At 41.5% G+C, this 17,875-nt stretch overlaps 1 protein-coding gene and 1 pseudogene across 5 annotated transcripts in view; one reads left to right on the top strand and one right to left on the bottom strand.

The window, feature by feature from the left end:
• YAF2 (YY1 associated factor 2) overlaps positions 1–7,882 on the bottom strand; it is an 83,483-nt gene extending 75,601 nt beyond the window's left edge. Inside the window, exons 1-3 of one of the 4 annotated variants that reach the window (XM_012638504.1) lie at positions 7,673–7,767; positions 7,125–7,250; positions 5,118–5,489 (exon numbers count right to left, since the gene is read on the bottom strand). In XM_012638504.1, the coding sequence (XP_012493958.1) occupies positions 5,288–5,489; positions 7,125–7,250; positions 7,673–7,698 (354 nt within the window). In that variant the 5' untranslated portion in view covers positions 7,699–7,767 and the 3' untranslated portion in view covers positions 5,118–5,287. Of the gene's footprint in view, positions 1–5,117; positions 5,490–7,124; positions 7,251–7,672 lie in introns of those variants that run through there. The other 3 variants (XM_012638502.1, XM_012638501.1, XM_012638503.1) reach the window with 3 other exon arrangements.
• Positions 7,883–8,129: 247 nt separating this feature from the next.
• Positions 8,130–13,321, top strand: LOC105805492 (annotated as a pseudogene). The gene is made up of 2 exons (XR_001137217.1): positions 8,130–8,295; positions 12,307–13,321. The product of XR_001137217.1 is annotated as a serine/threonine-protein phosphatase 4 catalytic subunit pseudogene (transcript).
• The last annotated feature ends 4,554 nt before the right edge of the window (positions 13,322–17,875 follow it).

Genomic DNA, 17,875 nt, shown 5'->3' with positions numbered 1-17,875 from the left:
AAAAATATATAGAAAAAATTAGCTGGGCATGGTGGCGCATGCCTGTAGTCCCAGCTACTTGGGAGGCTGAGGCAGTAGGATCGCTTGAGCCCAGGAGTTTCAGGTTGCTGTGAGCTAGGATAACGGCACGGCACTCTAGCCCTGGCAACACAGTGAGACTCTGTCTCAAAAAAAAAAAAAAAAAGAATTATTGGAAAAGCAATGTTAGGTGTCAAACAGCAACAGTCAAGTTAAAAGGAACATTAATTGAAAAAGTTAAAATATCTATAATATTTCAGGTACTTTATTAGCTTCTGGAAATAGACAGTCTCTGCCCTATAGGGCAGATAAATATCTAGACATATTACAACATGGTGATTCTCTAAGAATAACTATATATGCATACAGTCATGTGTCATTTAACAACAGGGATACATTGTGAGAAATTCACTGTTAGGCAATTTCTTCATTGTGGGAACATAATAGAGTGTACTTAAACAAACCTAGATGGTATAGTATACTACATGCCCATGCCTATTCTATTGGTCCTAGGCTACAAACCTGTACATTCTACTGTACTGAATACCGTAGGCAACTGTAACACCATGGTAAGTATTTATGTATCTAAACATAGAAAAGGTACAGTAAAAATATGGTATTATAATTTTTGGGACCACCATGGTACGTGTGGTCTGTTGTTGACCGAAACATTGTTACGTGGCACATGACTGCACATACATATTATAGAATCAGTATGATAGCTGGGGGTGGAGGGAGGGTAATCCTAGCAAGTTGCTTTGAGAAGTACCATCTGATAAAAATACTTCAGTGCTGATATAGCATGGAATTGATTAGGATATGCCACAGGAAATGAAGCTAGGAAGTTAGGTTAGAGACAGATTATTACAGCCTTGAACACCATGCTCAGGAGCTCATCCTTTACTCAGTAGCCACTGAAGAGGCCTCAAAAAAATTTTTTTTTAAATATAGAAGGACCAACACAATCAGGTTTCAAAAAAGACGATGAAGATTATGTTAGCAGCATTCTGGAGGAGAGACCAATTTGTCCAATAGCTCATGAGACAAATGATATGGGCTTCTGAACTATAGCTACATAAATTGGAAAAAGGATAGATGTGAGACCATCCAGAGGAAAACAGGACATGAGGGAGGAGGATGAATTAGAATCAAACTTGAAACAATGATAGTTTCTAGCTTAGATTCCAGAAAGGAGTTTATGCCACAAAGTTAGGAATATAAAAAAATAATCAGGTTTGGGTAAGCAGAAACTGATTTCAGAGATGTACAAGAAAAACTGTGAAAAAGGAGTATTATTACAGAAACATCAAGGAAGGAGAGTTTCAATTCAAAAAAAAAAAAAAAAAGGCCACTAACACCAAAAACTTCAGAGGTGACATCAAAAGAAGAGGCTGAGATTAGGCCACTGAGTTTAACAACCAAGTCACTAGTTATCGGACCTCACACGATAAAGGATAAAGGAAAGAAAAAGAATGGCTGCTGAAGTAAATCTGTTGCCTGTATAACCTCAAGCCTGTAAAACTCTATAGACCAGGAATTCACAATCCTTTTAGTCTCAGGATCTCTTTATACTCTTGAAATTTAAAGGAGCTTTTATTTACGTGGGTCTTATCTATCAATGTTTACTATATTAGAAATAAAAACTGAGAAAAATATATATGTATTTATTAGCTCATTTAAAAAATCCATCACAAGTGATAATTTTATGAAAAATCCTACATTTTCCAAAACAAAGATAATTTTGTGTGAAGAGCAGCATTGTTGTATATTTTTGCAAACCTCAAACATCTGGCTTAATAGAAGACATCTGGATTGTCCTGTCTCTACATTCAATTTGTTGCAGATGTTGTTTTGGTCCAAGAATATGAAGAAAATACCACAGATGTGTGGTTCAAAAAGTAGCTTAATAGCATTTTCAGATCATAATGGATATTCTTCTTTGATTCCACATAAAAAGAGACAGGTGTTTCTCAAAGGTTATTTGCAAAGTGAAATCTCAAACTATATCAATGAAGTTTTCGCAGTGTTCCCTTAAAATCCACCGGCATTTTATACCTTGAGTGGATTATCCATGCATGGTTTTGTAAGATCTAACATTGGTTACTGGGAAATACTGGTTTACTAAATCATGCAGATCTTCCAAATTTTGACACATTTCATGATAAAATATCAGAAATTATATTCATTGATATCACTGCCAATCTTATCAGAAAAGTCTTTACTCAGATGCTCTAAAGCTCACTGTTATGGTTACAGTTTTCAAAAATTGTAACTTTCACTTGAATGATTTATTAACACCGGCAACAAATATTACCAATTATTTTCCTTGAAGTGACAGATTTATTGTATTTGCTTTCAAGAAAGTACATGCTAAATATCCAAATCTGAATAACAAGTCTGTCAGGTAGTCTTTCAAATAAAAATGATGTTCTGTGAAAAAAGCAGCTAGGTCTGCTTGCAAGTCGAACTACTCAAGTGCTTTCTTCTGAATCAACCACTGTACTTCAGTATGCAGAAGTGCTCTATGTGTAGTTCCCATTATGCCACACAGAATATTAAAAAAGACATGAGATTTAATAAAATTAATAACTTTTACTGCTTCATCAAGGATATTCTTAAATGAAACTGGCATTATTTTTATTGCATGTGCACAGTGATGAAGATTACAATTTGGTGTCACTGCTTTGATTCATGCTAAGGTGCTGGCAGTTTTACCCACCACTGCTTCTGCGCCATCACAGTGAAAAAGGCAAATAATATCTTCAAATCATTATGAAAATTGTTTAGACCTCAGTGACTGAAAGGGTTTCAGGAATCCCCAGTGTTCCTCAGACCACACTTTGAAATCCAGATTATCTAAGCACTAATTACTTTCAAAATTCCCCTGTAAACCATGACCCCATGTGTGTACTCTAAGTTAAAGGGAGGACAAAAAACAAAACAAGAAACCTCCTAGAATGAGGAGTCTCTGAACAACAACTAAGTGGTTGCTGGAAAGGCTCCTCAGATAGGTAAGGGAGGAGCAGGAACCATATATTTCTAAAAAATGGACTTATAAGGGTGCTCAATTTTTTTCTCATTCCCACACCAAGAATCTAGCAGAACTGGTACTAAACCGCAAATTAGTAGAAGGCAATATGAAAAGACAACAATGACACTGAAAAGATTTTCATCAGATAATAGTTGGTTTCCTTAAGGTTTCTTCAAACGTGAATTTTATATTCTTTTTACCAAAAGTCAGATCCTTACCATAATACTGTGTTCAGTTATAAACAAGATTTTTTTTTTTAAATGAAGAAGTTTCACCTCTTCAGCTTACACATAAAGATTTACTAACACTACCTCACATACAAAATTTGGTACAGTTCTAAGTGTTTCTGATTTGATAACAAAACCGTAAAATGTTAAAGAAACAAAGAAACATCCATTTTGCTCCTATTGTATGTCCAGTCCCTAACCTCTGCCCTTGTATAAGATGCTCAATAAACATTTGCTGAATGCCAAATGTTGAAGTGGTTGAAATGAGATATGAACCCAGGTTACCAAACTCCTAGTACAACACCTACTACTCTTTCTACTATGAGAACTCTTTTTCTCAGCTCTCTAACACCTATCAGAAACCTAAAGAACTATTGTAATATACTCTGAGAAAATATAATATTACCTGTTACACTCAAAAGCTTGCTATGGACTAGGTATTATTAATATTTAATAGGTTCTCATTTAGACCACAGTTTAAGACCAAAACAAATAACTCTACCATTTTCATTTCTAAATATTTGCCATCTGAATTAAGCAGTAATTTTCCATTCCTATGTGAAGACGTAGCAATAGATACAACTAGCCTTAACTGAATCATCATACATTGATCACCACCCTCACACAGGCTATCCTTAATATTTTATTTTCTCCATGATGCAGAATGGTTCTTATTTACTAGTTTCTTGAAGTTTCTTATATTTGGGATATTTATTGCCTTATAAGAACTTTAGATATAAAGAAGGAGGCTGTGCAGCACATTTGAAAATAATTTGTCACTGTAGCATTATTTTTCTTTTTAAAATTTTTCCTTCTGGACAAATAGATGACAGTTAAAAAAAAAAAACAGAAAAAAAGGTACAAAAATCTTTCCTGTCAGTTTGACATTTATCATTGTTTCCCTCAAAAAAACACAATGTAAAAAATTTCAGGTACTTGAACTATCTAGTTCTTCAGACCCTGGATTTAAAAAGAGAGTAATCAAATTTAAATGAATTAAGGCCAGCAAGTACAAAATTGAAATTCAATCATAGAAATGACATTAATTTAAAGAATATATCAATTGAGGAACTGAAGTTACATCAAATCAACGTTTCGTTTTGTAATACATGCTATGAATGTAACTTCATTCTGTAACAACATGACCTACCAAGGATATAGTCAAAGGAAATGGTCTTCTGTTACAATATAAAGGATTTAAACTAGATATTCTTTAAAGAAAAAAATATATATTGTCAGTAAAGACTTGAAAGGGAGACCGTGAACTCAAATCTTCTCTGGAGGTTTAAAAAGAGAACTTTTTTCCAAATGTCTAGAATAGCTTAGCCTTGGCCTCACATTTGGCAACTGAGACAGAATCAGTTCAAAGGTCAGTCTGACCCAAGGGATTCAAATCCTGTCTGTCGGTCACACGAACAAGTCATTAGCAAGCATCCTTCTGCTGTGCAGCTATCAGTCCTACTTCGGTACTTGCCAACCTTATTCTTGAAATTATCCTGTTAATTAACATGTCACTTGTGGAGAATTATTTCTTCCAACTACTCAAACTTTTTCTTCTCAACAACGTTGTGCAGTCCTTTAATCCTGTTTTTCTAACATTATCAGGGAGGGAAATATTTTGTGGTGCAATCAATATCTCTGCCCTATTAACGATACCCTGTTCCATTGTTCTATCCAAACATAGATTCCACTCTGAATTTCAGAAACAGCAGTAGGAAAATAATAGATAACAGAGAAATTAGAGCTCTTAGGTTTAACTTAGGGGCCAAAATCAAAAGAGACAATTCAGAGAGAGGAAGGAAGAAGCTGAGAGGGTTGTAGTGTAGAACACTTACTTTTAGGAACAGAGTGTCCCTTAGATTTCTGGTGAGTTGCCCAGAGCCTCTTCAGTTTCAATCCAAATGACAATGCTTCTCTGAGTCCTCCTCAAGTAATGTTTCCACCACTAAAAATTGGATCTACAAGAGCTCAGATGTACTGGTAAAAAATGTCAGGGGCCCCCATGTGGGCCTCAAGCCTCTTTTAAACTAGGCCCACTTCTCTGTCCTGGGCCAATTCCCCTGTGCACTATATTCCTTCTTCTTCCAGGTGCCAGGTATTCGGCCTGTTTCTTCTCTTCTGAGCTGCCACCACCTACTCTATTTCTCAGGGTTCCTCTAACCCCAAGACTGGCTGTGGAGTAGGACACCAGCTTCCCCCCTTCCTTGCTGTCCCTGCAAATAAACATACAGGCTCTTCTAGTTTCAGTATTTTTCTAATGGCTACAAGAAAATAGAGAGGGAACAACAAAAAGCAATAATATAGTACCAGAGATTTAGATTATAATAATTGTCTCCACTTTAATGTTCCTGCCTCCAAAAAACAAATACTCTAAAAATTGTTTTTTGAGCATTTTAAAAAGTACAAAGTACTAACATAGATATACAAATATATTGTAAACCAAATCCAACCTTACACAGACATAAAGATACTGCTTTTCAAAATACTTAAATCACGGGTCCAAAAACAGTAACCACAATCATTTAAACAAATAGGTGCTTTTTTTGTTTCTGGAATTTTTTTTATATTCCCCTAAATTTAGTTATTATATTTGAAAGTTTGCTTTTGAACATGAAAAATGTTCAAAATATTGTACCCAATGTAAATGGGAATTAATATACAAAAATCATATTATAACTTACAAAAACCAGGCATACAAAAAGTGGCTAACTTAACTGAGAAAACTTTAAAATTTTAAGTTATTGCCAACCATTTCTGTCTCTATATCTAAAAAATTTAAGTCTGTAAATGGTGTTTAAAAAAATGAAGTACCTCATATTTAAAAAATCTAACTTCTACTAAATATTTAATGTCAATATTATATAGGCTCTCTTTTTCAAAACAACAGTAAAACATATTAGTATGCTCACTGTGATAGTTTAGTTTCTAATGGACTTTGTAATACCCAAATATATTATTTATCTAAATATTAAGCTATAAATCTAGGATTATATCACAGGATTATAATGAATTAATTCAAAGGCTACCTTCCTACGAAGGTGAAGGAGTTCTATGACTAAGTGCTGGCAGATCAAGAATGCCACTGACTTTGAATTTCCTGGATGATTTTCTTTATCCACTTAATTCACTTAAGTGGTTTTTTAAAAGACGGAATTATTATACTGTAAGTATACAATAAAATAAACTTAAGACTGAAAATAGAAATCCTTTTATCTCATTTATGTAATAGATTACCATTTAATCAAACTAAAATATTCAGATACTTTTAGTAAAAATAAGTTCCTGCGACTGGGCTCATCTCCAACTATTTATTTAGAAAATATTAAAGAACTGAAATAAAAACACTAAACAAAACCTTGATCTGACCCTTCCGGACATCCGTCTACAGAAATAAGTTTAATTTATTGTGTATTCTAAGATCAGATACTTTTTTGAGAAATGAAATTAAATTACATCCTTTGCTCCTGAAGAGGAAATCATGGTTTTTCCTTGATTCCTTCACACTAACACAGTAGTGCAGCCAACATTTTTATACCCGGAGTGGGTAGAAAGGCATTACACCCAGCGATAGGAATTAAATCGCAGTAGCTAATGCCTCCCTTAAATAATTTATTCTCTCTTGGCAGCCAAAAAACGATGCAGTCTCTTCAATTACCCCTCACCACAAAGCATCGCTTGGGTCGCGATCAATGTGACCCAAATCCTATCGCGGCCACCACCTCAGTCTGGCCTCCTCCAGCCGGGACTGAGAGTGTCCCGTGGGGGGCGGGGGAGGCGGCAGCCGCAGGGGCGTCCTCCGCGCCGCGACCCTGCAGGCCGGCGGCGCGCGGGGCAGGCCCGGGACTCACCGGGTGGAGGTGCCCTTCCGCACATCGCACATCATGCACTTGAAGGCCTCGGCGCTATTCCGGAAGGTGCAGACGCTACAGTCCCAGTAACCTTCATCCGAGGACGGTTTCGGCTGCCGCTTCGGCCTGCAGGACACAACCCGGACACGACGCGGCGCGGGGTCACCAGCAGGCCGCGCCCTGCGCCGGGGCCTCCAGGCCGCCCCCGCCCCGCCCCCATTCCGCGACCCCCGCCCCGCTGGCCCCCGGCGCACCGCGCTCCGGCTCGGAGGGGGAGGGGAGTCAGGAAGGAGGAAGGCGCGAGTGCGGCTGCAGTCGTCGCCGCCGCCACTCTGACACCCGGGCTGCCGCTCCGGCCGCCGCCGCCATCGCGGCCCCATTGTGGGGCGGCCGGCGCCGGCCCCTCACGAGGCAGCGCTCGCGCAGCAGTGGCGCCGCCCCCGTTCTCGCCCCGGTGCCCGGGCGGCGAGCGAGACGGCCGCCCCGAAGCCCGGCGTGAGGGCCCTGCCGCCTGCACAGTCCGGGCCCGAGGGCCCGGGCGCTGTTACCTGGTGGGGCTCTTCTTGTCTCCCATGTCTTGGCTACCAGTACACGCCGAGAGTCTCCGCCGCGGCCGCTCTGTTTGTCAATACAGAGGATAATAAGCCGGGCGGAAGCGGGCGGGGGAGGTGGGAGGGGGCGGGGAAGGCCGCACCGCCGCGCTCGGGAGCCGCCGCCGGATCCCACGCAGCCTCCAGCTGTCGGGGAAACTCCTGCCTGGGCGCACGTGATCCGCGCCCGCCAACCAGCGGCTGCGCCGGAGACTTCAAACGCGGCCAGCGCGGCCCAGCACCCGCGGTGAGTTCGCTGGCGGGCGGTGCGGGAGTGGCCGCTGCGGCCTCGGGTGTTATCGCCACCTCTCCGCCCTGTTCCTCCGCTTCCCCTCGGCACCCCGGGCAGGTGGGGGCTGCTGTGCGTCCCGGAGCCGCTGTTGGGGGGAAACGTCTGTCCTGCTGGCTGGCGCGGATGCTCCGTCATCCCGTGCGAAGTCCGCTCCAAGGTGGGGCAGGCGTTCGGAGGCCAGCCGAGCTCGGGACAGGAGTGCCCGCGCGGGGTCTCTGGGTAGAACCGCTTTCCTGGACACAGCGGTCCTTGGCTACCCGGCCCCCGCCCGAAGGATACCTGGCGGAAGGTGGGAACCAACACTGAGCGCCATTGTTGGATGCCTTGAAGCACTGTTTGGTTTTATGCACACAAATGCTCTACCAAGTAAGGATTGTCACCCTTAATTTAGAGGAAACGAAACCGAGGCCATTAGGTTACATAATTTTAAAATGACAAAACCAGGAGTCTAACCCTGCTTTAATTCCAAACTCATTCTTTTGGCCTTACAGGCCTCTGCAGTAGCTTCTTTTAAAAGAAGGAGTTTGCATGTACCTTAAACGCTGTCTGTTAACTAAGAAAACACCACCTTCCCCTCAGGTTTCTTTACCTCGACATACTGGAGGCCCCCATGCTCTAGCAACAGCCATCTAACTGGCCTCTGAAGCTCCATTCCCACCTCCCCAATCTATTCAGTAATCCACAACCAGATTAATAATAAAATGTTGTTAACATTATGCCTCCACTCTGATCAAAAACTGCTAAGGGCTCTCAGATTCCTTAGCCTGGTATTCAAAGCCTGTCACACATCTTCCCTACCTTTCCATCCCTCTCCTCGGAAACAGGACGACGAGGACAAAGACTGTAGAGGAAACTCATTCATTCCCTTACCAGAACTTTTCCTTCATACTAAGGGATTACTTCTTTCTTTTCTTTTTTTTTATTTGTTTTTATTTTTGATTTCTTTTTCCCTAATAGCAGCTGCTTTGCTACAAAGGGAATATTTCATTATCAAATATTTCCCTCTTGTCTCTAACTGTCCTGTTTCTGCCCATCTTTCTGGGTTTACATCAAGTCCGAATTCCTGTAAAATAATTTTATAGCTAAACTACAAAGGAAATAGTACAGTCCAAAGTCCATGGTTTTCAACCTGCTTCCCTTTTTCTTTAACTGGTAGACTTAAGGAAATTTTGCGTAATTTCTGTAATTCTCAACTTCATCTGCAAAATGGCATTTATTAATATTAATACATGAGGTGGTTATGTGATTAGAATAACATTTCTTGAGCACTGTGTGTCAGGCATTTTTAATAAATCTTTTTACACAAATGCACATTTCAAATGACTCAAAGTGCTGTGCAAACGCAGGTGCTCATCAATTTATGTCCTGATAAACTCATTCTAAGTTGAAAATATCATAGGTCGATAATGCATTTAATACTTTGATAAACCCATTATAAAGTAGAAAAATCATAAGTAAATCCATAGTCTATCCCTTTTTTTTTTGAGACAGAGTCTCACTCTTTTGCTTAGCCTAGAGTTTCATGGCAGTAGCCTAGCTCACAGCAACCTCAAACTCCTGGGCTCAAGTGATCCTCCTGCTTCAGCCTCCTGAGTAGCTGGGACTATAGACACACACCACCACACCTGGCTAATTTTTGGGTTTCTCTTGCTCAGACTGGTCTCCAACGCCTGAGCTCAAGCAGTCCTCCCACCTTGGTCTGCCAGAGTGCTAGGATTACAGGCATGAGCCACCAGTGCCCTGGCCTATCTCTTCATTTTAAAGACAATGAATTTAGGGCTCAGGTTAAATGGTTTCTCTTTAATGAACAAGCCAGGATTAAAGCTCAGGTATCCTACTAGTCTTTCACCAAGCCATGCTTTCTGATTAACCAAATCACTCCAATTTATAACATTGTGTGAACTCTTCACCATCAGCACTTTTTGCAAATATCGCTTCTCATGACTCAGATCTGGATTCAGAAACCATGAGGAATATGACTGAGGAGAGTATACAAGAGAATGAAATCTGAGATCTAAGATCTAGTATTCAATCTCTCAGTAATGCAATGGGTAAACTTAGTTGAGTCACTTCATTTTTTTTCATATGTAAAATAAATGAGTTAAAACTGTTATCACAGCTTTATCCAAGTCTAAAGCATTATGACCTTTTTAAATTCCTCAACTGGATGGAACTTCAAGGAGACTGACAAGAAAAGTGATGGCAACAATGTATTTTTAAATCGAAACTAAATCAAGCACTCTAAAAATCCCTAATACTGCAAATCACTATTTTACTAGAGTATAATCTCCATCACTAGAAAGTAAGCTCCACTTCTGAATCATAAACTCAAGAAGGGCAAGAACTTTTATTTAGTGTTTTCATTGTAGCATCTCCAGCCTCTAGAACAGTACGGCACATAGTAGGCACTCGATAAATATTCTGAGAATTAATACATTCACTTGTGTCACAATTCTTGAATAAGGTTTTTTTTAATAGAGATTTACAACCTTTTAAGCAAATTGCGTGCAATGGATGGTCAATAAATGCTGAAATTTATAGCAACCCTTCAAAATGAACTTTACAATTCTGCAAGTCCTTGTAGAAGAACCAGGAATCCAATTTTTGTAGAGCGCAGAAGCACATGCGTTTGCACTATACCAGCTGCCTCCCATTTATTGGTGTTCCTCTTAAAAAATTTTCTGCCTATGCTAGGCTTACATGGTGACATTAATGCAGGAGCTATTCCTCCTATTTCACCTCAAAAGGTCACACCTTTTCCTAAAAGTATTTCTCTACTATCTGGAAGAGTGGCTGATGGAGAATAGAAAGATCTTTATCACTAGAGTGGCCCAGGTTCTTACCGATTCAGATGTCTTTTCAATATATTAAATGAGTTCAGTACTTTAGACATGTAGTTCATTAGGATCACTTGTAAAGTGACACAAGCACTTAACAATAGTTTGAACAATTTAACAATAAAGTGCTGAAATTTTCTAATTTACTGTTTTTTAATTTTTTTTTCTTTTTTTTGAGACAGAGTCTTACTCTGTCGCCCTGGCTAGAGTGTAGTGGCATCATCATAACTCACTGCAACCACAACGCCTCTAGGCTCAAGCGATCCTCCTGCCTCATCCTCCCAAGTAGGTAGGACTACAGGTTCACGTCACTGCGCCTGGCTAATTTTTCCATTTTTAGTAGAGCCGGGCTATCGTTCTTGCTCATGCTGGTCTCGAACTCCTGAGCTCATGCGATCCTCCCACCTCAGCCTCCTAGAGTGCTGGATTATAGGTGTGAGCCACCGTGCCCAGCCCTAATGATTTACTTTTTTAAAAATTATAATCCCTAGATCATTGATACGGTCCCATTTCCATTCCAATATGCTTTCTAGAATAGGAAAGGCTGGAGTAGTTACTGAAACTGTGTATATGATCCTATGCACAGGTGAACAGTAATCTGTTCTCTGTGGAGGTGAGTAAAAAGAATGAGCGCCCCTGTCTTAGATCAGAAGACTAACAGTGGGATCTCAGAGACCCCGTTTTCCTCTGATTAGTCCTGAATTTATTAGGTAAACAATAACAATTAAAAACTATATATTAACATTATATATAATTATTAGGCAATAGGAGCTAATGCCTGAAATGAGAAGTGCCATCTTGTTTACCAACTGAAATTGAGAAAAAATGGGATAACTAGGGGAGGATTGAGCTACAAACCTTCCCTGAGAGAAAGAACTAAAAATGAAGTATAACAATAAGCTACAACCGTGAAAGCATCACATTTTAAAAGGTTCATTTGTGTGGTTTTTGTTTGCTTGGTTGGTATCTGATTTTGTTGCTTATAAAAACAGTATGTGACTACTTGTGCAGTATTGGTTTTCTAGGGTGCCATAACAAAGTAACAAAGTATGGGTGGTATAAACAACAAAAATTTATTTGCTCACAGTTCTGGAAGCTGGAAGTCTGAGATCAAGATATCAGCAGGGTTGGTTTCTTCTGAGGTCTCTCCTTGGCTGTGGATGGCCCTTCTGTCTTCACATGGTCTTCCCTCTGTGTGTCCGTGTCAACTACTCTCCTTATAAGGATACTAGCCACTGGATTAGGGCCTACCCTAAAGACCTCATTTTAATTCAGTCACCTCTTTAAAGACCCTGTCTCCAAACCCAGTCACATTCTGAGACACTGGGGGTTAGAACTTCAACATACGAATTTGAGAAGAGGGAGAGACACAATTCAGCCCATAATATCGTGTAAAGTTTGGCAAATTTTTTTTTTAATTAAGGCATCCAGCGCATTGTTGTAATGTGCTCCGAGTGCCGGAGCCGGAGTCGTAGCGGCGGAGACCCCTGTGCGGTGCGGAGGGGGCGGCAGCCCCAACTCTGACCCGCGCCGGGGGTGGGCCACGGTGGAGATCAGCTACCTGGACCGGCAGATCGAACAGCTGCCGCGCTGCGAGCTCATTAAGGAGAAGTCAAGGCCCTGTGTGCTAAGGCCAGAGAGATCTTGGTAGAGGAGAGCAACGTGCAGAGGGTGGACTCGCCAGTCACAGTATGTGGTGACATACATGGACAATTCTATGACCTCAAGGAGCTGTTCAGAGTGGGTGGTGACGTCCCTGAGACCAACTACCTCTTCATGGGGGACTTTGTGGACCGTGGCTTCTATAGCGCGAAACGTTCCTCCTGCTGCTGGCACTTAAGTTTCGCTGTCCTGACCGCATCACCCTGATCTGTGACAACCACGAGAGCCGCCAGATCACCCAGGTCTACGGCTTCTATGACAAGTGCCTGCGCAAATACAGCTCGGTGACTGTGTGGCGCTACTGCACCAAGATCTTTGACTGCCTCAGCCTGTCAGCCATCATGGATGGCAAGATCTGTGTGCATGGGGGCCTATCCCCTCTATCCACACCCTGGACCAGATCCGGACGATTGACCGAAAGCAAGAGGTGCCTCATGACGGGCCCATGTGCAACTCCTCTGGTCCGACCCTGGAGACACAACAGGCTGGGGTGTGAGCCCACGTGGGGCCGGCTACCTATTTGGCAGTGACATGGTGGCCCAGTTCAATGCAGCCAATGACACTGACATGATCTGCTGGGCCCACCGACTAATGATGGAAGGTTACAAGTGGCACTTCAATGAGACCGTGCTCGCTGTGTGGTCAGCACCCAACTACTGCTACAGCTGTGGGAACGTGGCAGCCATCTTGGAGCTGGACGAGCATCTCCAGAAAGATTTCATCATCTTCGAGGCCGCTCCCCAAGAGACCCGGGGCATCCCCTCCAAGAAGCCTGTGGCTGCCTACTTCCTGTGACCCTCGGCCCCTGCCCCCTCCAACCTTTCTGGCCCTTGGACCACTGTGACTGTGCCCTCTTCCCCAGAGGAAGGCTGGGTGTGGGGCTGTCTCTGGCTCTGCTCTGCCCCCCAGAGGGCGCTTCAAGGGTGAGGACTTTCTCTGGAGAGGCTTGGGGCCTTGGCTATTAGTACAGGTTCACAATCCTCATCTGAAACCCTTAAGGCTGGATATATTTTGTAAGAAGACATTTGGGAGGCTGGCGCAGTGGATCACACCTGTAATCCCAGCACTTTGGGAAGCTGGGGTGGGAGGAGGCCAAGAGTTTTAGTGTAGCCTGGACAGCACAGCAAGGCCCCATCTCTAAAAAAAAATTTTAAAAATTAGCCAGGCATGGTGGCATGTTCCTGTAGTCCTGGCTACTCAGGAGGCTGAGGTGGGAGGATCACTTCAGCCTAAAAGTTTGAGATTACAGTGAGCTGTGATGATGCCACTGTACTCCACCTTGGGTGACAGAGTGAGATCCTTACTCTAGGAAAAAAAAAGGCATTCAGAGATTTTTCAAAAGGCTGTACATCTAGAGAATCACTTGAGGTCAAAAGTTTACAACCAGCCTGAGCAACATAGCAAGACCCCATCTCTAAAAAAACATTTTTTCAAAATTAGTCAGGTGTGGTGATGCACACCTGTAGTCCCAGCTACTCAGGAGGCTGATGTGGGAGGATTGCTTAAGCCCAGGAGTTCACGGTTACAATGAGCTATGATCATGCCCACTGCACTCTAGCCTGGGTGAGAGAACAGGCCATCTCTGAAAACAACAAAAGCTGTATGGCATAAATATTACATAATTATCTAACACTCTGAGTTCTGAGATACTGTCTCATAATCAGTATGTTACTATTTCTAAAAAACATAAATATTCACACTAAGTGGGAAAGTTAAAAGTCTATAAATCATCTCACATCAGTTCTACTCAGGTATTACACTAAATGATTACAGATTAGGTCAAATATAAAAATGCGTTCAATTTTCAGTGCTTTTTGGATTGCAGGATTGTGGACAAAAGATTGTGGATCTATAAGAATTTGAGTAACAATTAAGATTTAAAAGATTAAGATTAAAAATGTCCACATTCTTTGACACGGTAATTCTACTTTGTGGAATATATCCTAGGGATACAATGCATAAAAAGCTCTTCCATGGAGATAGCCATTTCAGTTAATTTAATAAACATTGAAAATAACCTACATGCCCATTAGAAGAGAAATAGTTAAAGAAATTATGATCTAACCAAAGAACTAGATTTTAAGCAGTCATTAAAAACAATGTTGATGAATAATGTGTAATAAGAGGAAATGCTTATGTTGTAATGTTAAGTGAAAAATGTAGAATCTAAAATTGGATAAATATATAAAAAGCATAGAAAAAAGATCATAAGGAAACACACCAAAATATCCATGGTGGCTTGTCAGTCTCTCAATTTTATTTCAGCACAGTATGACCCTTTTTCTACAGTTTGCTTTTAGCCTTTTGTTCCCTCTTTGATCTTCAACTCTCTCTCCCTATATCCTACCCCTCTCTAATATATTGTTCTCTATTTCATCCCATTAGTTAAGGTGATGCTTTAACTAATGGCACTACTGACCATGGCTCCATTCCTCCGGCATTTTCTCTTTACTCCAAACCAGCCCAGCACTGGCTTCAAAGTAGCCTCCTGTTTCTACACATTGGCTCTCATCCCCTTTCCCCAAATCCAGGAAGGAGTATGATGGGGACATAAGATTCATTAATGAGGGACAGCCTTGAATAGGGAATTGGAGACATTGCTGGTGTCTTTGAGGGAGTCCTGTGAAGCTGATTCTGCAAATGCTGGAAAAACTGCAAACTGGATTCAATTTCTGCAAAGAAAGGAACGGCTGCTGCTGCTGGGGTGATGCTCTGAGGAGCAGAAAAAGGACTGGAAGCCAATAAGAAGCAGACAAAAGAAAAGCCAAGTCCCTTCTTTCTCCAGCTTTGCAGTCTACTTCTGGCACCCCCTACTTGCAGAGCCAGGTGGAGCAAGCTAACAAAGCCAAAATGGGGTCCCAGAGTATAGCGAGTACCAGCTTCACATCACAAAGCTGAGTGCAGAGTGGGGTTAGGGCTGAGTGACAATAACCTCTTTAACCACTATGCATCCACACAAACCTTTCTACATGTATTTGAACTTCTACACGTATTTGACATTTCCATTAACTTTTACTATTGGACACTGATGTAGTAAGAGGTGCTCTCAAGAATACCCTGGACTGAAGGCATAGTCATTTTTACCTTTGCAGTATAACAAGACATCTCTACCTTTCCCCCTGTATGCAACCATCCTGTGTACAAAGACATTCTTCTCTACCTCCAAAATGAGGAGACATTATGCCCAAGTTGTTATATCCATGTGTGGGAGGCAATCACACCACCCATCTCTACACTATTGTAATTACTCCTTAAATTCAGGCACAGTCTTATCTGATTTTCTGTTACCTAAAGACTAAGTTTTAAAGTTAACCTACAAAAAGGTTTGTATTAAGGAATAAAAGGAAAAAGAAGAAGAAGAAAATAGTTCATACTTACAAATTCACATATGTATATATGCATACATAACAAGCAATGAAGAAAATATGTGTATCTGCTACAGTCCTCCTTTCTATAACTGGTCATGGCACCATAGTTGTCGTTTATAACTTTTTCCCCACTCACCATACCATGTTTCCTTTCCCTTCAGTCAAGCCCTTGGTTAGGCTTAGTTCTGTACCTGGTGAGGTGACCCAAGCCTTTATTCTTGAAGAGTCTGTATCCTAAATGGTCCTGACTTGATTTGGCTGCTGACATTTCCATTAACTTTTACCATTGGACACTGAAGTACTAAGAGGTGATCTCAGGAACCCTGGACTGAAGGCATAGTCGTTTTTACCTTTGCAGTATATCAGTAACTCAATTTTACCTTTGTAATCCAGCTCAACCTCCTCATTGAATAAAGCTATTCCCTTATTTGCCTGTTGGTTCAGAGGCATAAGGAGCACTAAATGTCCAAGTGGTAGTTTCATCTTCCAGTTCAACAGAACCATTGTTGTGGCCCCTCACAGAAGCATTCCTGCTCTGGGAATTAAGCCTTTCAGATCAGTAGAGTTCCATGTTACGGGGACAGAAAGCAAAATTTCTGCAAGTAGGTATAATAGTGAAAAGAGTCACTCCCAATTCCATGTCTTCATTCCTGTATTTATTCTGGCTATGGGAAAGACAGCACTACATATTGGCCTCTGATATACACTGCGTGTTGTAAGATAGCATCCCATTCTTCAGGATGTTGTCTCCAAACCACCTAGTCTTCGGTAAGCTATTCCAGTGTTCTATTAGGCCAGATACTTCTGGGTGACAAAATATATGCTTCTCGGTGAGAAAATGTATTTCGTGGACATAATCCCATTGTTGCATTTCTTTTGCAGTGAAATGAGTTTATTAATCACAAGCAATGCGTGGAATAAAATGAAAATGAATAAGGCACTTTATAAGTCCATGGCTAGTGGTCCTGGCATTCTAGGCAGGAAAAGGAAATCCATATCCAGAATAATATGTCCATTTCAGTGAAAAGATCTCTGTCCCCTTCCAGGAGGGAAATGGTCCAGTATAATCAATCACCAGATGGCTGGCTTGTCTCTCCAAGGAAGGGTGCTAAGAGACCCAGTGTTGATTTGTGCTGCTGGCTAGTTAGGCTACATTGCAATAGCAATGTAGCAAGGCTACAAGGTCAGCCTTGGTGAGAAGATCCTATTGCGGAGCCCACACAGAGCCTCTACTCTGATCAACGTGATCACTTTGCACAGGGGTCCATTGAGAACTCATTAACGTGGCTGGGGGGAGTGGCTGACTGACATAAAGAGAATGAGTTGCTTTGTTCACCTGATTATTAAAAGTCTCCTGCTCAGATGACACCCTTTGTGCATGGGACACACATATATGCACGCTGTGTGCCTGTTCTGAAAGGTCCATCCACATACCTCTTCCTGAAACCTCCTTGTATCAATCTTCCAATCTTGTCCTGACCATCCAGCCCAAACATTAGCAACTGCCCATGAGTCAGTGCAGATCTGTACTTCTGACCGTGTTTCGGTCCAGACAAGGTGGACAAGCAAATGTGTTGCTCTAAGTTATGCTCATCAGGAGAATTTCCCTCTACTAGTCCCCGTCAAGGCCGCATCTCAATGGAACTATAATAATATAACCATCCACCTCTGGTTGGTACCAGCATATCATGTGGAACATTTGTAAACCAGGGCTGGGATTTTTCCCTCCTCAAACAATTAGTTATAAGAAACTCCACATAAGGCAGTAGATGTGAGTTGAGGGAGAGGAACAGTCACTGTTGAAGGACTCTTCATGAAAGTACTTACCTTCCTTTTCTAAGTCCAATATCTTATATAACCATTTCCATTTGATAGATTGCTGCCATGCATACCCAACCTTACAGCTTTGTCATCCAGACAGCACCCATTTTGTAAAGGGAGGCTCAGTTAGTATGGTCACTTGATGTCCATATTCTACCCATAGCTAAGAAGCAATATAGGT

Source organism: Propithecus coquereli, unplaced genomic scaffold (genome assembly GCF_000956105.1).
Source record: "Propithecus coquereli isolate 6110/MARCELLA unplaced genomic scaffold, Pcoq_1.0 Scaffold13, whole genome shotgun sequence".
Lineage (NCBI taxonomy): Eukaryota > Metazoa > Chordata > Mammalia > Primates > Indriidae > Propithecus > Propithecus coquereli.
Note: the sequence above shows the minus strand (reverse complement) of the source record. Positions and strands in the feature narration are given on the sequence as shown.